The sequence below is a fragment of the Adiantum capillus-veneris genome, chromosome 18 (genome assembly GCF_014529385.1).
Source record: "Adiantum capillus-veneris isolate H3 chromosome 18, ASM1452938v2, whole genome shotgun sequence".
Lineage (NCBI taxonomy): Eukaryota > Viridiplantae > Streptophyta > Polypodiopsida > Polypodiales > Pteridaceae > Adiantum > Adiantum capillus-veneris.
This window is the reverse complement of record NC_140948.1, coordinates 128,662,935-128,686,992: the sequence shown is the minus strand read 5'-3', so window position 1 is coordinate 128,686,992 and position 24,058 is coordinate 128,662,935. Positions and strand designations below refer to the sequence as shown.

The following is a 24,058-nucleotide window of genomic DNA, read 5'->3' as shown; positions in this document are numbered from 1 at the left end:
ATTTAAAGGATAAAGACATCAAGGTTGGTGATAAAGTTCTTATGTACGGGGTACGTAATGAAAAGAAGAAATTGAAATACGCTGGTAAGGGACCGTATCGAGTGTGTGAAATTACCCCGCAAGGGACCATTCGTGTGGAGACTCTAGATGGAGTTGAAACCATTGGATTCCTTAATGGGAGTAAATTCAAAAGATATTATGATCCTCTTAGCCAGGAAGAGTTGCAAGCCATCCATCAAAAGAAAACTGCCAAGGAACAAGCAGAGCTTAAAAAAATCCAAGCAAGAGTTGAGGCTCGAGAACGACAACAACGTCTTAGACGCCAACGAGAGGCTAATCTGGGAATCACACAAGCATTTTTCGAGGACACAGATGACGACTCATTAGAATCTGAGCCACCCCTACGATACCCAATTGAGCTAAATAGCCCCTATGGGAAAGTACTATACAATGCCTTATTAGATACGGGAGCTAAACACAATTTGTTATCCTATGGAGTTTGGTGTCAATTAGGGAAACCGACCCTATCCCCGAGTACGATGCAAGTCAAGGGCATTAATAAAAAGAAAACTGCTATTCTTGGAGTCCTTCAGACCCCTGTTGTCTATGACAATGGAAGCATAGTGCAGAGGTTTCTAGTCATGCCCGCGGGAGCTATGGAAGGCAACGTAAACCTGGGACGCACGTGGATGTTGGCAACCAAATGCACTATTGATTGGGATACTGGTAGTGTCACGACGCGACCACCGACTCTTACCCCTATCATTCAAGCAAAGTCACCTACGTTGCAAACTCTAGCAAAGTTGAAGGATAGCCAACATTCACAAGCCAAGGTGGTTAACTCGTCTTTGTCGGCTACCCATGAACCTAGCACTTCAACACTTGTAGTTACAGCAAGCAGTAATATTGCAAGTACTCAACCTGCACGACCTAAGAGTACATACCAATGGGTCCCCAAGGCCTTACTTCCAACTACCTCAACCCTCCCATCCATTCCAAGAAAAAATTTCCCCGGAAAACCAAGAGCGCGCCCTAGGAGAGTCAAGACTAAATCACGATGGATTCCAAAACAACTATTAGAAGCCCAAGGCTACTATGATGGAAATGAGCAAATTTGGGTACCTAAACGTAAAATGTGTCCTTCCCTATCGACAACAAACCCATATGAGTCAAACAGTGTAACGCTAAAGCCAATGGCAGACCGTGGGAAGGGAAAGATCACAGAATGCTACACACCTAGTCCAGAGCTAGTTTGGGCTCCAAGGCAAAACCAATTTATTCCACCTAGCTAAGGAAGAGGGGAGTTCCATGAAGCTTCTAGCTCCTCATGTAATATATCCATAGAGGTAAAAGCTTCTACACAGCCTCCATCTATAGTAGTGGACCTCCATGAAGCTACAAAAGAATCCACACCTCCCAGTGTTCAAGAATCACCTGATGAACCACTTCAAGTTCGATCCTGGGAGAGTACCTTACCACCCTTGCAACTTGACGAGGCACCTAGGGTAATAGAAAACTACTGGCAAAAATCCTCACCTATTACCAACTGGAACAATTGGTTTCAAAGGGTGACGACATCATTTCAAACGGTATGATCTACCCAAGGAAGGGGGGAGTGTTTGTGGACATCCATTATTCACTTGCTTCCCTCTCAACCTTTCTCCCTGACCTCTTAATCTCCAATCTTAGGGAATGTATATATAAAGCCTTATACTCACAAAAACAAGATAAAAAAGTAAAAGAGCAAGAGCCATAACACACAAATTATGCACAAGAACACGACCCTTGTAATATTTGGACTCTAACCATCATCTATTTGCGTGTATAGATATGGCTAGTACGCTAGAGTCATCCACTCCTGCCTTGGGTGAGAGGTACCCTCGTTACTTTTCACAAATATTTCACATGGTCTTTCCAGTGCTTGCATGTGAATGGGATTTGATAGGTACGCTATCATGTGAGAGGAATTTTGAGAAGTTAGAATGGCTAATACGTCTCTTGACCACGTCTGATCCATACTTAGTAGAGAGCGTTTCTCCCATTGCACAAGCCTACCCTTTTGACCAAGATGACTATAGGCGTCTAGTGACCTTCTTAGTAAACATGGGCACCTATGATGAAGAAGAAAATTTACAGGACTACACGGATGGCACATATGGTCTCATGGATGATGACTTTGTTTATCTCGACGACGAGGATAGGGGTTTAGCCTTAGGGTTTCCCCCCAACCTCTACAATATCCTATTCCCTTGACTCTCTAGGGGAGTGCAAATAATTAGGTTAGGGTTCCTTATGTTTTTTGTTGTGTTCAATAAGTGTTGGTACCTTTTCCCACTAATGTGCCTCCTGGAGGTATTCCTTTTGTTTCCTAGTGTGTACAGGAGCGTGTTGCTATTGATAGGATTTGGACCTTCATGGAATCTTTATCTCGACTCACTCTTCAAATCAAGCGCGACCATCGACACAAACAGGTGTTTCTTGTCCATTAGCATTGCCCCTTATCTTTTTTGCATCTATGATTGTCTACTTTAATTGTGATTGGTAGCCTAATATTCACCGCCTTTGCTTAGTATCAAACATTTAATTCAATGTAATTTTTTGTCATAATCACTTGTCTAGGTTTAAAAATCAAGCAGTCCGACTAAGCTAGTTTGACCAAGTTAGGTGTTAGAAATCTTCTCTTAATACCATGGGCAATGTCTTCCTAATAATCAATGGTTACTTAGGTTCTTAATCCGATTTAGGCAGCATTGTGTGAAATGTACTAGGGCTTTCTAGTGGACTTGACCCTATTGACCTTTAGCTTAAGTATTATATAGAGAGTTTAGTAGTGTGATGAGCCTGGGGAGGTGTATCAGTGTTATATGACCCCCCAAAGTTACAAAATTAAAATGCTGAAAATGAACAAACAAAAAATCAAAGTGCCACACTGTAAAATCTTAAGCTGGAAGAGAAATCTCAGCTTGATTTGGTACTTCACTCACATGTATTGCCTATGGTACTAGAGCCCTAGAGGTTCCCAGTATGGGCACTTTTCCTTGAAAAGCAAAAAACCCAAGGCATACAAAATAAGCACACACATCAAATTGAATCACTGTGAAAACACTTTGGGGGGTCAAAGAAAAGGTAATCAGTCAAGCGATGATTTCATGAGAAATTCCTTTTATCGTAGCTTAACTACAAGGTCCTCTAAGTATAGCCTCTAGTCAGCCCTCGAACATGAAATACTTGGCTCTCGCGATTAAACAACTTAATTGACCAGAGAAAATTAAGAAGCTTACCCATGGTATTAATATTCGATCTCTAGTGCCTTTCGACCGTCAAATTAGCGACCCCAGACTTGTTTAATTTTTTACCTTTACATCTGTTTATGCATTTGATTACATTGCAATTTAATGTTCATTGCTGACAAATTGTTTGAAATTCTTTTACCAATCAATTTGTCTACCTAAAATTGCATATGCTTTTTAATCACTTATGAGAATGCAATTACTGTGCCAATGTTGTTTGATTTTGCAGTGACTGAAGAAGGCTAAGGACATTCATCTCAAATGCTCTTCCACCTCGACGAACGAGCTTCAACTCAATAGCTTCCGAGGACGGAATCTACATCAGGAAGGGGGGCATGTTAACCCTCACGGCTCACGGACACCCCATCACCTACCACGGACGTGTATTATGTATTTGGTAGAGTCAGGTACCGGGCTTGTCGGACCAATAGGAAAAGGGTAAGAGTGATCGCCGATAAGAGGCGCACTCTAACTGGGACATTCAAGGGATTAGTTGGCTAAGCATGGGCGCCCAAGTGTGAATGGGGTGAGCTCATATAGAAGCCAACTAAACCTAAAATTCACTCATTCTCTCATTTGTGCAATAGAAGAGTGCTCTTGCTCCATCTCCATCTCCATCTCCATCTTCTTCTTCTTCACCTCCTTGTGTGTGTGTGTATGTGAGAGAGAGAGTGTGTGTGATCGAGCATTGCTACGAAGGCACGGCGGCGGCGAAGCGGTTGAGCGCGGCACGACTGCAGCTTCTTCTTCATCGCGGCGAGGAATCCACCACGAAGGCGAGCGTAGAGCAGTGAGTGACACACCCTTTGCCCTCTTGAGCTTGCTAGTTTAGGCTTGTTGTGTGCTTGGAGCCATTTGTGGCTCGCACACGGTGTATCGGCAAGTCCCTTGCTTCGACAGTGCGGCAAGGAGCGCACAATTGCATCAACACAGTACAAGCCGGTACTCGAAACTCTGCACCTTCTCTAGGAAGCATGCTAAAGAATGAGCCCTAGCCTCATATTTAAAGGCCCTAGCCCCCAAAAGCAATTTTACATGAAAAGCCTTCAAACTCAAAAGCTTCTGGTCCAAAAGCAATGCCAAAAAGCTGCCAGCGTAAATCACGGAATTCCGAACAGCAGTTAGCACAAAACGCAGAAATCCGTACAGCCTGCCACATCATCATGTTAGTGCAATTTCCGGAATTTCCGTACAGTTGCCACGTCATTAGCTGCTACATAATTCTTTCTATGTGTGTGTGTGGATCCTGCTTTATTTTAATCCTTTATGTCACTTGGGGCCCCATCGGACAGGGTCCCCATAAGTTGGTAGGTCTTCTTTGTTCTTCTTAGGGTTTAGGCCCCTCAACCGACATCTGCAAATTGGCTCCCTTCTTCAGGGCTTTGACACGTCAGCAGTTTGTGACATCTCCCCTTCTTGAAAGAGAGTAATCGTCCGCGATTACAGCATATCTACAAAATAACTCAAGTTAGCTCAGAAATTTCCGAGGGACATTCCGAGGGACAATCAATTTGCTCTTTTTGTTAAGGAGTTAGCTTCTCCTTTTGGCTCTTTTGATCATGGAGTTAGTTTCTCCTTTCGGCTCTTTTGATCATGGAGTTAGCTTCTCCTTTCGGCTCTTTTGATCAAGGAGTTAGCTTCTCCTTTCATCGATATCGGAACTGTTGATATGCTGGCATAGTGAAATTAGCCATCATACCCACGCCGCATTGATCTTCCACGGGTGTCTTGATGCACTAAAATTACATACCCAGGCAATCTCATCCAGTTAGGAATATTCAATAGTTGGCACATCACAATGCAAAACAAATGCTTACATAAGCATGTTACAAGACACAACAAACAGCACTGTTGAGCACTCCCCCAAGACAAACGGTATGCGGTATGAAGCTACTCAACGACTACCTCGTCACTCCCCCCGCAAATAACCTAAAAAGGTCCGGGCCATGAGCTAGAGGACTATACAACCAAACGCTCCCCAGATCACAGTCTGCGTCGCTTGGAGGTTCAAGCATAGAACCAAACGCTCCCCAAGCATCGGCCGTAGATAGGGAGAGAAGCTGAGAGAAGAAAAATGGAGACATACAATAAACAATAAGTGTAATAGCTCGAGCCTCCAAGCAGTTGCAGACAGGGAGAGAAGCTGAGAGAAGAAAAATGGAGACATACAATAAACAATAAGTGTAATAGCTCGAGCCTCCATGTACTCTCTCTAGGTTGCCGACTTCATGTGTGGCACTTCGATGACAGACCCCACTTCTACATTGCTCGAGAGCCATCGCATAAATATAGACCAATTCTGATATATACGAGGTGTCAACTATTGAGCATCAAAAAGAGTTGGAAGATCGAGAGATTGAGTAAATTGATCAAATGAACTCGGCATAGAAAAGGTAGCAGGAGGATAACCACCACTGAGAGACCTGCAGGTGGGTTTCGTAACAAAATCACACAAGAACAGCCCTCTATGGATGCAAGAACACAAGAAAAAGTGACTCCTACATAATAAAAGTGCAACCACAAGCCGCACTACTCCATACTGAAAAGGAGCAACCCGTTCAACGTCTCCTCGCGCTCTTTAAATAAAAGCCAGACGTCAACAAGCCTAGGTTCTAATACCGTGTCAAAGTGCAGCCAAAAGGTTGAAGACATGAGACCATGGGTGGAGGGGAGAGGTAGAAAGAGGAGAGAAAAGTACAAGAAAGATAAGAGAGAGGGAGAGTGCACAAGCCCTACGAGAAATCTCACTACAAGAGATTGTACAAGGCTTGGTCACAATCCGCAATGAGGGACTCCCCCTTCCCATTGTAGGGTTCTCAAAAGGCTACCAGAACCCCTTCTCTCACACATGGGCCATGACCCCATAGATAAAATAAATGTGGAGCATGGAGGTGAAAAGCCCATAACTGTAACGGTGGCCAAAATCCGTCATGGCCAAACTAAAATTGGGCACTGCCCAAGACCTCCAACCAACAGACTAATCTGGCAAGGCCAGGCACAGCCATAAAAAAGCCTCTCTCCCTAGATTTAGAGAAGCAATCTAGACCCTCAAAACTCCCACTCCTAGACGCTACATTCCTTGTTCCTTAGCCCTCAAAGTCAAGACATATAATGAATTAAGTTGTGGTGCGGAATTTCAGGATGCATTGCACATGCTTCCCCAAATATATTTTCATTGATAGAAGATAAAATCACTCAGGGTGTGAATTACACCAATAAAAATGACTGTCAAAGTAAAAGTGAATATCTCTGTCTGTGCGCGCGCGTTCATGGAGACAGAGAAATTTTTACGTATTCCACAGGTTCGACGTGCGAAGTAGTCTTAAAACGCACGTGAATATAGGGAAGCTAAAGCAAAGGAGCCAGGCAGGAGACATGTGAAGTGGGCGATACGAAATTAAATCCATTGTGTAGGTGGGTCTTTTGTGTGTGTGTGTGTGTGTGTGTGTGTGTGTGTGAGAGAGAGAGAGAGAGAGAGAGAGACCTGGTTTTCCTTCCTGCCCGTGGCGATGGGGCGCCCATACCTCCTCCTGCTCTTGATGGCTACGGCGTACTCGAGTAGTGACGTGGTAGAAGTGGCCGCAGCTGTTGCCATGAGCCTCTCACTGGAGCTGCTCTAATCGGTCGTTTTGTCTTTGCACGCATCGCTACCATCACACTCTTCTGCCAAATGGATAAATTTTGTGCCACATGTATAAGGGGTGGACTTGGATGCACTCTACATTCCACGAATCTAACAAAAGGAATCACACTAGCATAACTCTAAAGCTAACAAAAGGAACAGCAGCCTATAACTCAGGGGAGGCCATTCCCATCCCATGTACATTTTCTGTTGTCAACATGGTGGACCCCCACGTGTTTCTGAAGGGCGAGTGTCGCCCATCGGCTTGAAACAATGCCTACCAATCTTTGCAAAGCAAGCAAGGATGCATGCTCTTGAACCATACCTTAGGGTGACTTTAGTATCGCCTTCAGTTTTCCATCATTCAAATTTTTATTGGGCACAGTTAACAGTGCACAATGAGGGGTAATGGGAGAAATGGGAAAAAGTAACTTTATAGCCATGCTTGTGTACAAAAAGAGGAATCCTCCTAGAGGCATAAAGGCAAAGCATTTTCAAGTTATGAGGTGCCAACAAATACTCTAACTTGCAAAAACGTTTGGCAGCTTAGGGGTGTTTCAAACTGCACAAAAGTCACAACAGGGCATAGGCGTCCGTCCTTCGTGGCTTCAACTAATTCGTCAGAATGGTTGCGCTCTTCTTTCCGGACACTATGCAACGGCAACCGGAACAAAGAGGTTCTGGGAGCTTTTGCAGCAGAGATGTGGGCAAGCATTGATGTTTTGCTCGCACAGTCCATAGCCATCTGATATGCACAACTGATTCGATTCCATCTTTTTGTGCTAAACTTTTTTGCGCATTGTGAATTGCTTTGCTCTTGAAAGTGCTTGAGCGATGCGCTACCGTGCAGTCTATACGGAGCCTTAGAATACAAGAGTCTTACTTTTGTGTAATGGCTATTTCTCTCTCCATTGTACAAAACATGCGCATTACACACTTGTCAAATGCTTTCACAGCTTTAAAGGTGAGGTCTCAAGATTAGGATTTGGTAGTCCACCATGTAAAGGGCCTTGGCGCGGGGCAAGGAAAGGGCAGCATGACAACACGACAATAGTCTTGCTTTTCCTTATCTATTTTCCTAGTGGCCACCATCATTGTTATCAATTGAGGACAATTTGCGGGGCTAGATGATTGAGGAGTTGGGGTAGATCACCTTGCTAAGCTTTGTGAAAAAATACCTATATGTTTTGCATTGGCTTCTCAACACTTGTTTCGAAAACATTCTTTGATTGTATTGCAAGGTCTCTCTACTTGTTAATGTGGCAATAACACGAGGGTAAGATACAGCCGCTTGTTGAATTGAGGAGTAGGAGAGGATCTGCTACATGTGCATAATGTGGTATCCAAATAAGATAGAAGACGCAAGCACCAATAAATCTTCCAACTTCAGTTACAGTTCTACATGTTTCTTTCATGTTTTTGATTGCATCCATATTTTTTGGACATGCCTTCTACCATAAGGACCACACATATGCCCCTCAATCATCACTTCATTAACTCCAAATATAGATTTTTATCCTAGCACAATAAGATTAACTTCTTCCAGAATTCACAAAATCTTCTCACAGTCTTCAATATGGTTTCCAACAAACTTATGGCACCCCCTCGAATCCATAGCTTCATCTTTGTCTTTGTCTTCACATCCTTTGATAGGCACATCATCAAGAAATGGCATTCTGATTTGAGGGATGAAGTCACGTAGAACCTTGTTCATCCCACTCATCATATGTGCAACTCAGTTCGTTGCTCTTTGAGGTAAGGTACATATCCTTACCTGTCCCAAAAGTGTTTTCATGGTTGTTAGATCTCTACTCTCAACATCCAGCTGAAATTAATCGTACCCTGAATAGAGATCTCCCATTGAGTAAATTGACCTTCCTGCAACGCCTCTATAAATTCATCCACTATTGATGTTGTACCCACATTCTTGATGGTAACCTTGTTTATAGGGTGCATGTCTTGTATGAAACGCAAAGCACCATTCTTCTTAGGCACAGTGAACCACTTGTTTGAATTCTACGCATAAGAAAGTTCCAAAATACCCATGCTAATCTTCTCATTGAGTAATTCTATTAGCTTTGGCAAATGTGCTTTCGGAATTGAGGTTGGTTGCACATTCCAAGGTACATGAGAGATAGTGAAAATCACCATGGGTGCAACAACACTAAGATCTATTGAAAATAGGGTTGCAAGGAAACACACACGGCTTGGAGAAGATGAAGGAATCTCAAGGCACACAAAAAAGAGTAGTATTACTTAGTATGCAATGAAAAGATAATTTATCCCTAGAATGATTGGTATATATACAATGCACATGGGAAAAACCCTCCTAGTAAGGGAAAAATGCCCCGACGGTCCTAAGTGTGTTCACACTCTACCACATATGTATGGTAAACAAATACCCCCTGGGAGTGATGAGGTGAACGAGAAATGGCACATAGAGTATAGGGAAGTGCCATGCCCTAAGGACATGATCAATCCACAAAGGGGAGTAGCACAAAGCTTTGAACTTCTCACGAGACAATGCCTTTGTGAAAAGATCTAGGAAGTTGTCCTTTGTTGGCACATAAACCAAGTTGATCTCTCCTGTTGGACAGTCTCTCCTTGACATAGTGGTAATGCACCTCAATGTGCTTTGTGCGAGCATGAAAACCTGGGTTCCTCACAACTGCCAATGCGCTCTGACTGTCAGTGTAGATGATGTTGGTAGTGTCATGTCCAACACCCAAATCAGCCATGAGGCGTCTGAGCCATACACACTCAATCGTAGTTGTGAAGACTAGCATGTACTCAGCCTCACAACTCGAAGTGGCCATAGTAAGTTGCTTCTTGCTCAACCATGATATGCATGATCTCTCGAGCATGAAACAAAAACCGCTTGTGGACACTTTCGTGTCAAAACAACCAGCCCAATCTGAGAATCTGAGTCCGATTCTGAGTCCAAAAAATCATGTAAATATGGCGACAGTGATCCCCCCTTGGGATAAATAAACCAAGATGTAAAGTGCCACTCAAGTAGCGAAAGATCCACTTGACAACCTGCCAATGTTAGACCATGGGCTATGCATAAATTTGCTGACCTATGAGACTGCAAACTGAATATCTAGTCTTATGTTGTATACATAAATAAGGCATCCAACAACAGTTTGGTAAAGAGTGACATCGGTAGGATCACCAGCATCATGAAGACTATATTTCAAACCTGTTTCCATGGGAGTGGCAATAGGTTTGCCAAATCACATAAAGTCCATATGTTATTTTCTATAAGTGCATCATATTCTGATTGCATGAAAGCCATCCAATTTTCAAAATTCCGTGCTTCATCAAAAGATAGAGGTTCCTCTACATCATAAGCTAGAAACAGCCAAAGCATAACAATCACGTGCATAAGATGCATGGCAAGAACCTAAATGAGTAAGACTAGACAAAGGTACATCCAATTTACTGTCACGCAAAGTATGCACCATCCATTTTGGCATACCTCTAGCCTACTCATTCTCAACCCTTTCCACATCAAGTACATCATGTACATCTGCATCAATAATAGGCTCACTTGTAACCTTTTCAGAAACCCCTATAGGTTGTACATTTGCCTCATTCGAATTTACATTCAAGTTTCCTTTACTGAAAAGACGCAACAAATTGTCATAAATGTCTTTGTGAGCTTACATTATTGTCTCTAGTACATGATAGAAAGGCTGGATAGAATCTTCCACAAACACAACATCTCATGAAACCAAGATACGCTTTGTTTGCTGATGGTATAGCCTATAACCTTTTCTTTCAGCACTATAATGAAAAAAAATTCATTTGACAGCCTTATCATCCAATTTTTTGCACTGCGTTTGTGGCACCAAAGCATAAGCCAAACAACCAAAAACACGTATGTGATCAATAGATGGCTTTCTATCATGCCATTCTTCATATGCAGTCATAGACTGCAAAGATTTTGTAGGACATCTATTAAGTACATAAGTAGCACACATGATAGCCTCAAGCCAAAACACATGTGGTAAAGCTTGACTCTTGACCATACATTCTGCCATCTCCATATGCGACCTGTTTTTCCTTTTAGCAATACCATTTTGCTAAGGTGTATATGGCACTGTGCATTGGTGTTTTATCCCACAACTACCCAGAAATGCATTAAATTCATGAAACATATACTTCCCCCCTCGATCGGAACGGAGGGTGTCCATAGTATATTTAGAGACACTTTCAGCCACCATAGGCAGAAATTTCTTGAAGCACATAAACACTTCAGACTTATCTGTAAGCGGATATACCCATGCATGCCTGGAGTAATCATCAATGAAAGTCACGAAGTATAGTTAATTGCCCAAGAATGGAGTTTGCATGGGCCCACAAACATCACTATGTACAAGTTGCAATCTGCATGTATAGTTAATTGCCCAAGAATGGAGTTTGCATGGGCCCACAAACATCACTATGTACAAGTTGCAATCTGCATGTAGCCCTAACTGAACCTTTGGAAACTTTGAGCGTTGCATCTTACCCAAAATACAACCTTACAAACATGATTTACAGGTGCTTCAAGAGGCGGCAAAGAAGCAACCATATCAAATTTTTGCAAACGCAGCAATCTGGGAAAATTGGGATGCCCAGAACGTGCATGCCAAAGTTTTGCATCTGTAACACCCTTAAATTCCACAACTACATTTGCAAAATTATCCTCACACTTGTCATACAAAGTGAGATTATAAAGCCCATGGCATAAAATGACAAATGCAACAATTTCATCACCAAAACTGATCTCATGAACTGTACTTTTGTCATCCACAAATTTGACAACAAGACCAAGTCTTGCAAGTGCAAATACAGACAAAAGGTCCTTTCTTATCGGAGGTACATAAAGCGCATCAACAAGTGTTAAAGAACTTCCATTCACAATAACTAGCACAGTCTTTCCAACTCCCTTGATCGGATAAGAGGCATTGTTTGCACAAGTTACTATATTCCTGTGAGGGACATCCTTGACAGAGGTAAACAAGTCACGATGAGAGGTAATGTGCTTTGTAGCATCATTGTCAAAGTACCACACATGAGTATCTATAGCAATTGACATACATGCATCATGGACAGAATGATCATTAGTGCACTCTACACTAAAAGCCCATTCCGCATCTACATCAGCATCACAATCTCCTTTCACAGAAGACTCTACAATAGCTATAGCTGTAGTGAAACCAGTCTCTTTTGCCTTCAATTTTGGACACTGCTTGATCAAGCGATCATTAGCTTTACAATAATGGCAACACATCTTCTTTTTTCCCTTTTCACCAGAATTTCCAAACAAAGTGCTGCCATTAGAAGCATTAGAAACATGTGTTGTTCCACTCGGAAAAGAACCATGAGAACTGGCTACAATCCTGTTACCACTTTTTCTTTGAGCGGCAATAAAGGCATCTTCAATTGCATGATGTTTAGCGCTGCTTTTTCTTGAAAGTGACTCTTGCAACAGCAATATGCATAATGCATCAAACTTGACAATTTGAGGATTTCCTTGGGTCATAAGTCTCCAAGTACTAGCAAAAGTCTGGTAAGAATCTGGCAGTCTGCACAAGGGAACTGTCAAAAATGACTTTTCCTACAGAAAAAAATTTCTCATTAATATCCTTGATACCATCAAGGAAAGTGTCCATTTCATCTTCCTCATGCATAATCTTCCACTCCAGCTCTTTACGCAGCAATGCAATTTTAGCCTCATTGCGACTTGCATAAAGACCAGCCAAAATATCCCAAGCCTGTTTTGCATACTTAGCTGAATGAATGTGAGGATTAATAGTACGCTTCATAGATAACGCAATCAATGCAGAAGCCTACGCATCTTGAACATCCCAATGATCTTGCTCAATCGTAGGCAAAACAGCTCTAGTAGCAGCAACCTTGCACCAAAACTTGCAGCCTTGCACAACATCGCAAACTCCCTTTGACACAAGAACATGTTGCATCAGTAAGCCCACATGTGGTTATTGTGCTCATCCAATTTATCCTCAGCAACAAACACCTTGAACACATCTGTTTTGTTGTCAGCCATGGCGATTGCCTGCACCTGATGTGAAAACTTGCTAAAAAGAGGAGAAACAAAGCAAGACCAACACATGCTATATAGCACAACCCATAGAATATTGTAAGGGACCTGTTATGGAGAAAATGATACTGACAAAAATTCTACACAAAATGACAAAATTGCCTGAGCAGTACTGTTTGTAGTGGCAACGGGGGCCGAAATGAGCCCAAATGGAAAATCTTAGCAGACTAAGCTCTATGAGAATTCTAGAAGTGTTTGTGGACATGTGACGCTCATCTAAGCTCATTAAAATCTAAGAAAGTGAGTAAGCGTGTGCTGGTGACGCTGACAACTTAGCCCTAGAGGACGCAACCTACTTTGATACCAATTGTTGGAAATAGGGTTGCAGGGAAACACACACAGCTTGGAGAAGACGAAGGAAGCTCAAGGCACACAATAGAGAGTAGTATTACTTAGTGTACACTGGAAAGATAAGTTAGCCCTAGAATGATGGGCGTATTTACAATGCACAGGGGGAAAAAACCTCTTAGTGAGGAAAAAAATGCCCCAACGGTCCTAAGTGTGTTCACACATCACTACCACATATGTATGGTAACAAGATCAACACATCCTATCTCATGTGGCTAGAAAGCAAAAGCCTTACTATGTCTTGAAAGCATTTCTTTACAACACTTCTTCTCTTAAAAACTCTTCGCAACCAACATTTATCTCTTTTAGAGATTCCATTGTGAATTTGTGTCTAATTCATTTTGGATCCCTAAGATTTGGACGCAATGAAGCTTGTTCTAGATTTTTCCTACAATTTGATGGTAAAGGCAAGGCCACTTGTCTCTATTTCTTTGCCATGGGTTTTGTACTTGGTCTCCACCAGCACTTTTGGTCCTTCATTACATTGAAATCTTTTTTATCTTCAAAAGCCTCAATCACTTCATACATTTCCATAGAGCATACTTCCACAAGGTGGATTTCCTCTTGCATGCTAAATCCATTATAGCCTCAAGCTCAAGCATATGATCTACATGAGAAACTTGTTCAAAGAAGCCTAAAATGCATTCACTATCCTCTATGAAACCATTTTCCTTCATGTCTTTTTGTACATTACAGACATATTGTCATGTACTTCTTTTCATATCCTCAAGCTTTGTAAATCATACTGACCCATGCTCTATTAATCCGTGGAAACGTGTAGAGGAGGCTTCTTCTTGCTTTGGGTTAGGTGAGAACCTTTTTCTTCTTGTATCATTGCAATCCCGCTTTACAATGGTACATGGCCAAAACCCCTTGTCTCTTTAAAGTCTTTGAACTCTTTGTTTGCCTTCAATAGAGGATACTCACGAAGACTATCATGATTCACACACATAGTCAAGAACTACATAGCTCGCTTCCTATATCTTCTTTTTATCCTAGCATAAGCAGAACCATCATCAAAGACCTTAGTTTCCATGCCAATGGTTGTGATGTATGGCTGCCCAAGTATGAGAGGATAGGTAGGCATCCCTTGCACAAAGAAGTTTTTCTCATCTTTGATATTACCGATTGTCACTTTCACATTTGGACAAGCCCATATAGATATCCTGATGAGCTATTTGCAGCTCTAATCATCCATCAATGGTCTGTGTCTATTGGCCACTTGCCTTTCATGTAAAGACTCTTGGACATATGATTGATTTTGGAGCCATGATCTATCAATGCAAGATATGGCTCCTCAAGATCACCTATCTTGACTAGAGTTTCCATTGTAGCTCTTGCCCAATGACTTTTAGAGTAGTAGCTTTTATGGGAGGCTTCATCTTCATCATCATCATCCATAAATCTGGAATGCATATCTCTTCCAGAATACTTGTAGCATCCTACCACACTATCATCACATTCACTCTTTTGTACATGTATCCCTTGTGCCTTCAGCAACTCTCCTTCACCTTGCGACTATGGAGGAATAGACTCAATGAGAGTTTGACTCTTTCTTTTTATGATATCTATAATTTCTTCATGGAACTCCCATTTAGCTATGCCACAAACTTCACCCGAGGTAACTTTGCTATTCAAAATCCTTTCCTCCAATACCTGCTTCAAGTTTGTAGGAGCCTCAATGTCAAATTGTAGTCAGTACACAAAGCCTTTTGCTTTTGCTTTTGCTTTTCCTTGCTCTTTCTTCTTTCGTGTAGATACTTCCTCCATAGGAACCTCAAGAGGAGGAGGCACCTGCGGTGAAGCCTTATAAGAAGTTACTGGATCCTTTCTTCCTCCAGCTCTTGTAACCCTCTTTGAAGTAGAGGGACCTTTATCTCTATTCTCAAATGTACGATTCTCTTCCATGATTGCTTCATTGTTATGGAACTTTGCAAGATAGGTGTGTCTTGATAAAGAGTCCACAGGATCATCCCAACCTGTTGTATGACGTATGCAATCACCATCTTTGTGTAATACCTATTTAGTTACCTTCCCTTTTGCAAATGACACCACAGCATATGGCCACAAGCTATTGACCTCCTCAAAAACTCATGAGTAGGCTTTGACCCTTTATTTGGGATAAGCTCTATCTTTGCCCCATAGGTAGTAGCCTTCATTGCAGAGATGGCATGATTGGTCACCATATCCTTCACTAACTTTCACATATCCCCTTTTCCAAAGTTAGTTCCTAATAGCATACCTATCTCTCGCAGATGGATCTTCCCATCCTTAAAAAATGCAAGATCTCTTTTCAAGGCATCACTAAAGCTATCACAATCCCTTTTGCCATGGTTCGTGCTATCACACCATATGCATCTATGTACAAATCCTCTTTGCTTTTGGATTTCTATCCAACAGGTTGCCCTTTCTCTTCAAGCCTTGTCAGCTTTTACTTCATGTCTTGCATGCCCTTAACAATCTCATCAAGCATAGAATTATCACCTTCTGGACTCATAACAGCAGGCTTTGGTGGAATCTCTAACATGCTAGAAGTAGTACCATCGACCACCATTTTGTCCTTACGACAGCCTCTTAGCAAGCAATCAGACCGCATTCTCAACCTCTTCTACCCGGCCTTTAGACCATGTTTTGTGTTCTTGTCTTCAAAAAGCAGCTCTAACTTTTCTTGGATTTCAAGACCTGTAGCTTGAAGGAGAAATTCAGTCTTTTTGCTATCCAAGATTGCTCGCTTTGTTCCTGATAGTTAAGCATAGCATCGCTTAAACTCCCTTAGCACTTCAGTGATGGAAAGTCCTTCTTTTGGCTTTGCACCCCATTCCAAAAAAGTTCTTTTTGTAACCCTTATAGAGTCCTCCATGAAGTATTCCTCCTTTAGGGATAATCTGAATTTCTCCCAATCTCCTCCATGCTCCTCCTTGATTCCCCTTACATGGTCTCTGATCTCAGGGAAAACAACAAGCTCAAAATTGTGAATCATGTCCACCTCTGGTATCTGTTGTAGCTCCATCTGCTTCACATATCCATGAAGATAATTTGTGACATATTTCCCTTCAAACTGGTCCATTATTTTCACAATAGCTTGAAGGGATGACACCTCCCTTCTTTTCGCAGTATATTCTTGTTGCATAAACAACATGAAACATTTGCATTGTGCCTTGATCAAAACGCATGCCTTGTTGCTCTTGTTGATCCATAGCTTTAAGCATTTGTATTGAAACCTTTGAAAACAAGTTTTTGAACCCTCACTCCAGTTGCTTCGAATCGGGTTCACTAAATGCGTGTCGAAGAGTGTGTGGTCTAGCTGGGAAGGTGCAAAACCTTTAGCTATAAGAGTTCATGATGAAAATCACAAAAAATTTGTGAAAAGGTATTTATGGAAAATCAACCCTCTTCCTAATGATGGTTGAAAGTCATAGCGTTCATGACACAACAGTCACAAACCTTCTTTCCTATTGTACTTGGAATCTACTTGTGTTTTAAAGCGAGTTTGTGATGAAAGGATCCCCAATTCACATCCAGTTTTACTTAAAAAGAGAAATTAAAAAAAACTCAAGTTTCACCCATGAAACGTCAACTCTCATACAAGCACAAATCCCTTTTAAAGCCCAAACCTCTTTAAGGGAATCTTGTAGCTTCGCCCCCAATTACATAGTCATAACTTTAAACAATTGAAAGGAAAACACGAGATTCCATCTTCATGATTACCTTTTTATGATTTTGCAGAGATTTAAGAGCTTTCATACACACCATTTTGATGAAGGGAAACCCTAATTCCCTCCCTCACAAGCTGAGATACAAGATAGTGGAGAGGCACGATTGTTGTACACCTTGGACAACCATGACGTGAATTGCACAGAAGAAAAAAATTGCAGGTTTTTCACTAAGAAGAAACCCTCTCTCTCTCTCTTACCCACAAAAATGTAAGCTGATGTGTCAATTTTTGTGCCTTTTTGCCACTTTTGACCAAAACTAGGTCGTTTTAGTTCATTTTGACCCAAAAAAGACCATGTTTTATGTGAAAAATACCAAATAGAGTCAGAAAAAACCCTAAATTTGTGGGATCGCTTGCATAAGCATAAAAAGCATAGATATGCATTTTTTTCATCACTTTTTTTAATTTTGGGTCACTTTCCATGTAATTTTACGATGACGCCCGTTAGTTGCTATTTTTGGCAGTTTTTGTCCGCATCAATCTTTGTAGGTGAGATAAGTGTGCCACCATGAAACACTTGGAATATGTACATTAAAAAACCAAATTATGCATCTTATCAAGTGGTATCACACGCACCGGTGCCAGATTGAGGGCCACGACTCCCCAGATAAATATGTACATGATAGAGACCGCAATATCCACTTTAACATATATCACATTATGTACATGATTGTTTTTATTTCCATGCATAGAAAGGTGCCAAAAGTGAGGTAAATGTTTATATTTCACATTTTGTACGTGCCACAACATGCGAATGGGCATGAGCACTTGTGGGGGGAGGGAGGCCGAAACATACATCACTAAATCGCCTGCGACTAAGCTCTGCGGATTCGCACCACCTGTGGAGCAAAAAACACTTCTTGCACACCCCCTTTTTTCCTCTAGTTCGGGCGACAAGAAGTCATCTCTCTCTTTCTACCTTGTTGTCGTGCCATCTATCATCTCTTGGGAGCTTTAATTTTACACTAAGGTGCCCAAAGGCCGATACACCATCACTAAATCGTCCGCGACTAAGATCTGCGAATTCGCACCACAGTGTGGAGCAAAAAACACTTCTTGCACACCCCCTTTTCGCCTCTAGTTCGGGCGGCAAGAAGTCGTCTCTCTCTTTCTACCTTGTTGATGTGCCATCTGCCATCTCTTGGGAGCTTTAATTTTACACTAAGGTGCCCAAAGGCTGGGCACCTTGACCATTTACCCAAAGGGCGTATGCACAATCGTGAACATCGCTTTGAACAAGGGTGTTTGTGTGCAAAAGCTTCTTTGTCTGCAAAGTACCACCCATCACGCTGGTGAAGTGAATACGGCTTTTGCAATTTCTGCAGAACCTTTGGCAAGGTATGCAAATTCCGGCAAGTTCCTCTTGAATTTTGTTAAAGTGTTTATTAAAAATCTCCTCACCATCTTTGCACAATTCAAGTCAATGTGCGAAGTATCCATCTTATCTGGCAAGGTTAGGAAGTTGGCGGCTTTCAAAAGTTGCAGCTTGGTGGAAAGTGAATTCTCGCATTCTTCATCACCATCGGCATCTTACTTTGACTTCGTGGGTTCGATCTAGCAAGGCTAATTACTTTCTTGATTCCGGTTGCTCATCGGCGATCACTCTTTAGTTTCACCAAGAAATTTTTGAAACAAGGTATTCATCTTTTCTTGCTCGCATAGCACGTACACCATGGATTCAAATATCGACATGCATCATAGTTTCAAATTTGAAAACCATGCCCTAGTTTTGCCTCCTATTGCCCCATGGTCGGTGACTCTCAAGGAGGGTGCATGCACAACCACTAGCCCAGAATATAGCTAAAGCTACTTGATATGCAAGAATTTAGGGCACTACAAACATGCATGTCTGTTTTAGAGTCTAATTTTTCATGGTTGAATGCGAGTGTGAGAAAAATGTCTGATATGCTTGGGAAATTCATGCAATAGTCGGCCAAGGGCCTAGTTAATGAGTAGACTAGGGTCTCTTCGGCCTCCACGCTTGGAATAAGCACCCTTGGTATGCAAGAGCAAGGCTCCAATTTGGAGGGGTTGCTCCTTTTCTCTCTAAAAGAGATGGATGACTTGTTAAAACCCATTGATTTTCGAGAGGAGGAAAAGGAGCACAACAAGGATATTGTGAACATACTCCTGAGAAATTGGGATGGTATTCACAATCTTAGATGCACTCCAAATGCAGTCAAGACATTGCAAATAAGTCTAATACTAGAGGGTAAGGCCTATAAATGGTGGATGTAGCTTAAGGAGCAGAGCATCATACCACATACATGGGTGAACTTTGAGGAAAAGGAGCACAACAAGGATATTGTGAACATACTCCTAGGAAATTGGGATGGTATTCACGATCTTAGATGCGCTCCAAATGCAGTCAAGACATTGCAAATAAGTCTAATACTAGAGGGTAAGGCCTATAAATGGTGTATGTAGCTCAAGGAGCAGAGCATCATACCACATACATGGGTGAACTTTGAGGATCTGTTCAGAAAAAAATTTGCCCACCAATGAAGCAAAAAAAAATTGGACTGCATGGGACAAGTTCTCTATACATACACATAAGAGGCTGTTGGAGGAAATCTCGCACTATCATGATGTGATCTTCAAGCTGGAGGGTTTAGGTGCCTTCTAGCAAGTGCAGGGGTTCATCGGTGGGTTGACACCATAGCTTAAGAAGCACGTTAAAATCCAAGACCCAAGACGTTGGAGGAAGCTATAGTGTAGGCACATATACACAATGATCACGATGAAAAAACATTGCATAGCACACACATGCCTGGAACTTCACATTCAAATACACAAGCATCTCCTGGGCATAATAAGAGAAAATTTGTAGTAGTTGCATAAGTGATGCATTGAAGAAGTCCAAGGGGCCTAGGGCCATCTGTCTACTAGTGAAGAGTTTGAGAAAGCAAAGAAGGAAAAGCTATGTTTTGCATGTCGAAGAAGTGGACACGGCAAAAAGTATTGTCGTCCCAAGGGAAAATTTGCTACCCAAGGTAAATTGAAAGTGGTGCACATGGTGAAATTGATTCCCCTCAATTTCTCTTCTTGCTTTTCCAATGTGGAAGCAACACACGCCAAAGCAGTGCACGAGTGATTAGAGCCTCCATGTGGCAATCATCCTTTGATCCATAGGAGTTGGTACGCATGCTTAGATTTATCGAGGGTGACAAGGTGAGAATCTTGGTAGATGATGGTGCTTCACACAATGTTATTAAATATAAGTTAGTGAAATGCCCCCAGAAACCTAGTTCCCACCACTACAAGGTAGCCATGACTAATGGCCATATGCGAAGGTGTGGGATACACAAGTAAAGGATTGACCCCTGGATATTCAAGGGTATCATAATTCCTTGAATTTTCAAGTGCTACTATTGGGAGAAGAGAATATTCTTTTCTGGTCACTTATTTGTATAGCCAAGCTTATGAAGATCTCTTCTCAAGATGAAATGTAAGGACTCTTTTTGTGTTACTCGTTGTGTCATTTTTTGTCAAATGTTAACAATGGTTTACTAAATGAAAATTCCTTAACACTGCATTCTTATCTCTCTTCTCTTCCACCCCTAGCTACTTTTCTATCACCAGAACAAGAAAATGTTGCTAGTAAATTAAAAGAACTATTAATGGAATACAAATATGTGTTTCCATATGATTTACCACTACGGTTATTGTCGACGTGTTCTATGCCACACGACATAGACGCGGTTGCATGTAGTAAGCCTGTTAGTAAACCACCCTAGAAAATGATTCATGCTAAGGCTATTGAGGTGGAATGTCATCTTGCTGACTACCTCAGTAGAGAGTTTATTCAACCCAGTCCTTTACCATGGGCCACTCCCATTTTGCTGGTAAAGAAAAAGGATGGTAGTATGCACATGTGCGTAGATTATCATGGTCCGAACATGGTTAATGTCAAGAAAAAGTATTCATTGCCTTGAGTGGATGAATTATTTGATAAACTCACCCATGCTTGTATCTTTACAAAGATAGATTTTCGGTCAGGGTATCATCAAGTACGCATTAGGCTTACTAATATACCCAAAACTGCTTTCCAAAACAATGTTTAGACACTATGAGTTTTTGCTTATGCCCTTCGGGTTAGCCAATGTGCCAATTATTTTCATGACGCTTATGGAAAGTGTCTTGAACCATATATGGGCAAGTTTATTATCATTTTTCTCGATGACATCCTAGTGTAGAGTGCCTCTAAGGAAGAGCACTTACATCATCTGAAGTAAGTGTTTGAATTACTATGGCAAAACCAATTATTTGTCAAAGATTCCAAGTGTGATTTCATCAAAGATGAGATTCACGATTGGGGGTATGTAATTTGGGATTCGTAGATGGCCTTCTCCCAAAAATTTGGAACAACTTCAAATTTTTGTGGGATTTGCTGGTTTTTATTGATGGTTTGTTAAAAACTATGCTTGTATTGTTGTTCCTATGACAAACCAACTGAAATCCAAGGGGAAAACCTTTCAGTGGGGAGAATCTCAACATCAAAGTTTTGATGATCTCAAGGTTGCATTAGCTATAGCTCCTATTTTAGCTATTGTAGATCCTATGAAACCATTTGTGTTAGAAATAGATGCTAGTAATCATACTATTGGAGTAGTCCTGCTGCCTGCAGGAGGGAAGGCCACTTGCATTTAAAAGCAAGAAACTTGATTATGCACAACATAATTTCTCTACTTATGAAAGAGAACTCTATGCAATAGTGTCTGTTCTGAAAACATGGAGACACTACTGTATGGGACTCAATTTGAGATTGTGTTTGACCATGAGAAAATAAAATGGTTTACACAACAAATCCATTTGAAGGGTTGAAAGGCTAAGTGGGCTTGGATTCTTCAAGAGTATGACACAAAGCTCTGGTATCATAAAGGGCTCTTAGTTGTATGCCCAAGATCAAATCTCTTCTCTTTACTAAGCTTCAAAATAGCATGATGAAACATACTCCAAAGTGTGGAGCCATGTGAAAATGAGGGATCGTCTCACACCAATGCTGGAAGTGTGTCTTTTTCCTCCACACCCAATTCTCCTCTTTTGAGAGATGGAATAATTTTTCCATAGATGATGGATACCTACTTCACAAGAGGAGAGTTTTGTGTATCTACGAACGCAGACATTCAACGTCAAATTCTTTATGAATATCATGGAAGTCCTAGTGTAGGGCCCCAAATATAGAGAAAAATTATGCACTCGTATAACAATAGTTTTACTGGATAGGTTTATACGGGTATGTTCAAGACTATGTCTTGCATTGCCAAAAATATCAAGTTAATAAAGCAGAGTGCCTAAAACCAGGAGGTCTCTTACATCCTTTGGAGAGATTCCCAATGGTAAATGAAAAAGTATCTCTCTGGATTTTATTGTGGATTTATCGACCATTTTACAAGTTCATGACTCGCTATGGGTGGTAGTAGATCGATTGACTAAACTTTGCAAATTTATTCTAAGCAAGTCCACGATTAAAACTCCAGAGTTAGCAAAGTTATTTGTTGACGATCTATATAGACTATACAGATTGCCCAACAATATTGTGAGTGATGATGATCCCAAGCTTAGAATTCATTTTTGGAGGGCTATGTTTAAAGAATTGGGCACACAACTCAATATCAGTACTATAGATCATCCATAAATGGATGAATAGACTAAATGTGCGAATCACGTGCTAGAGGATATGCTAAGAGCATATGTTAACAAAAATCATTTTGATTGGGAAGATTATCTCCCTATTCTAGAGTTTTCTTATATTATTGCAAAGCATGTGACGACTGGTTTTAGTCTTTTCATACTGGTGTATGGTTTTCAACCTAGATCACTATTTACGGTGAGGTTGGCAACTAAGAAACTTTAGTAGGTCAAGGATTTTCTCCAAGATCATATGGATATGTTGAAACTTTCTCATCAAAATGTTCAATAAGCACAGGATAGATACAAAAAGTATGTTGATGAAACGTCGACAAGTCACCTTCATGGAAGGAGAAGAGGTATTTTTACGTGTGCCAAAACATTAAAAAAGTCTGAAAAGTGGGTCAACGCCTAAATTATCTCCGAGATTCTGTGGGCCTTTTAAGATACTCAAGCGAGTGGGCAATAAGTCTTACAAACTCTCTTTACCTATGCACTCTTGCATTCATCCGGTTTTTCATGTAAGTTGTTTACGTAAACACTTGCATAGGGATGACAATGTCATTGATTATTTGGTTGATTTCATTGAACGTCGAACTGAGACGCATGAGCCTGAGTGCATTCTAGATTATCATACATGCATGTCATCATGTGAGTCATCAAGCATTAGTCAAGTGGAAAGACCGAATTATGTTAAAGCACAAAAGAAAAATCAATTCTTTAGCTGTAATGAGATAGGGCACACCAAGGCTGAGTGTGCAAAGCTTAAAGCTAGCACTAGTGACAATGAGCCCAAGAGAGATGGAAAGTCCTCTAGGCAGTTGCATACAGTACAGAGGCTTCAGTTTCAAAAAGTTCAGGGAGGTGTTTGTGTGCCACTATGATGAGCATCATGCTTGTTGGATGACACCCGCTATGTGGCATCTTAGTGTAAGCCTCCATGACATGGTGCACATGTATGGCACCATAGGTGGCTATAGAGTCACTGTCTTTATAGACGACGGAACTAGCCATAACTTCTTAAACTACTTGTTAGTTGAGGTTGACAAAGACCACGAGCAATCATGAGCATACTGTTGGGTTAGCAACCAACGTTTATGATAAGATGGTATGGAATAATGTAGTCTTGGAAGTTCCATTAGCCATGTAGGACTATGAGGCTTCACTTGACTTTTAGGTCATGTAGTTGGCTAGAGTAGACATATATTTAGACAGGAAGTGGCTATTTGGCTTAGGCCCTAGTCTAGTTCACAGTTATTTGTGTAACACGCTATAGTTTGAGCATGGTGGTAGGGTCATCACCCTATAGGGCAATCATAATATTCCCATTATCCCTCTCA

At 41.2% G+C, this 24,058-nt stretch overlaps 1 protein-coding gene across 2 annotated transcripts in view; it reads right to left on the bottom strand.

Moving 5' to 3' along the window:
• Positions 1 to 6,959, bottom strand: part of PDE149 (integral membrane TerC family protein) — a 47,690-nt gene extending 40,731 nt beyond the window's left edge. The window contains exon 1 of one of the 2 annotated variants that reach the window (XM_086489302.1): positions 6,775 to 6,959. In XM_086489302.1, coding sequence (XP_086345428.1) covers positions 6,775 to 6,885 — 111 coding nt within the window. In that variant the 5' untranslated portion in view covers positions 6,886 to 6,959. The remainder of the gene's footprint in view (positions 1 to 6,774) is intronic. The other variant, XM_086489303.1, reaches the window with a different exon arrangement.
• Positions 6,960 to 24,058: the final 17,099 nt, after the last annotated feature.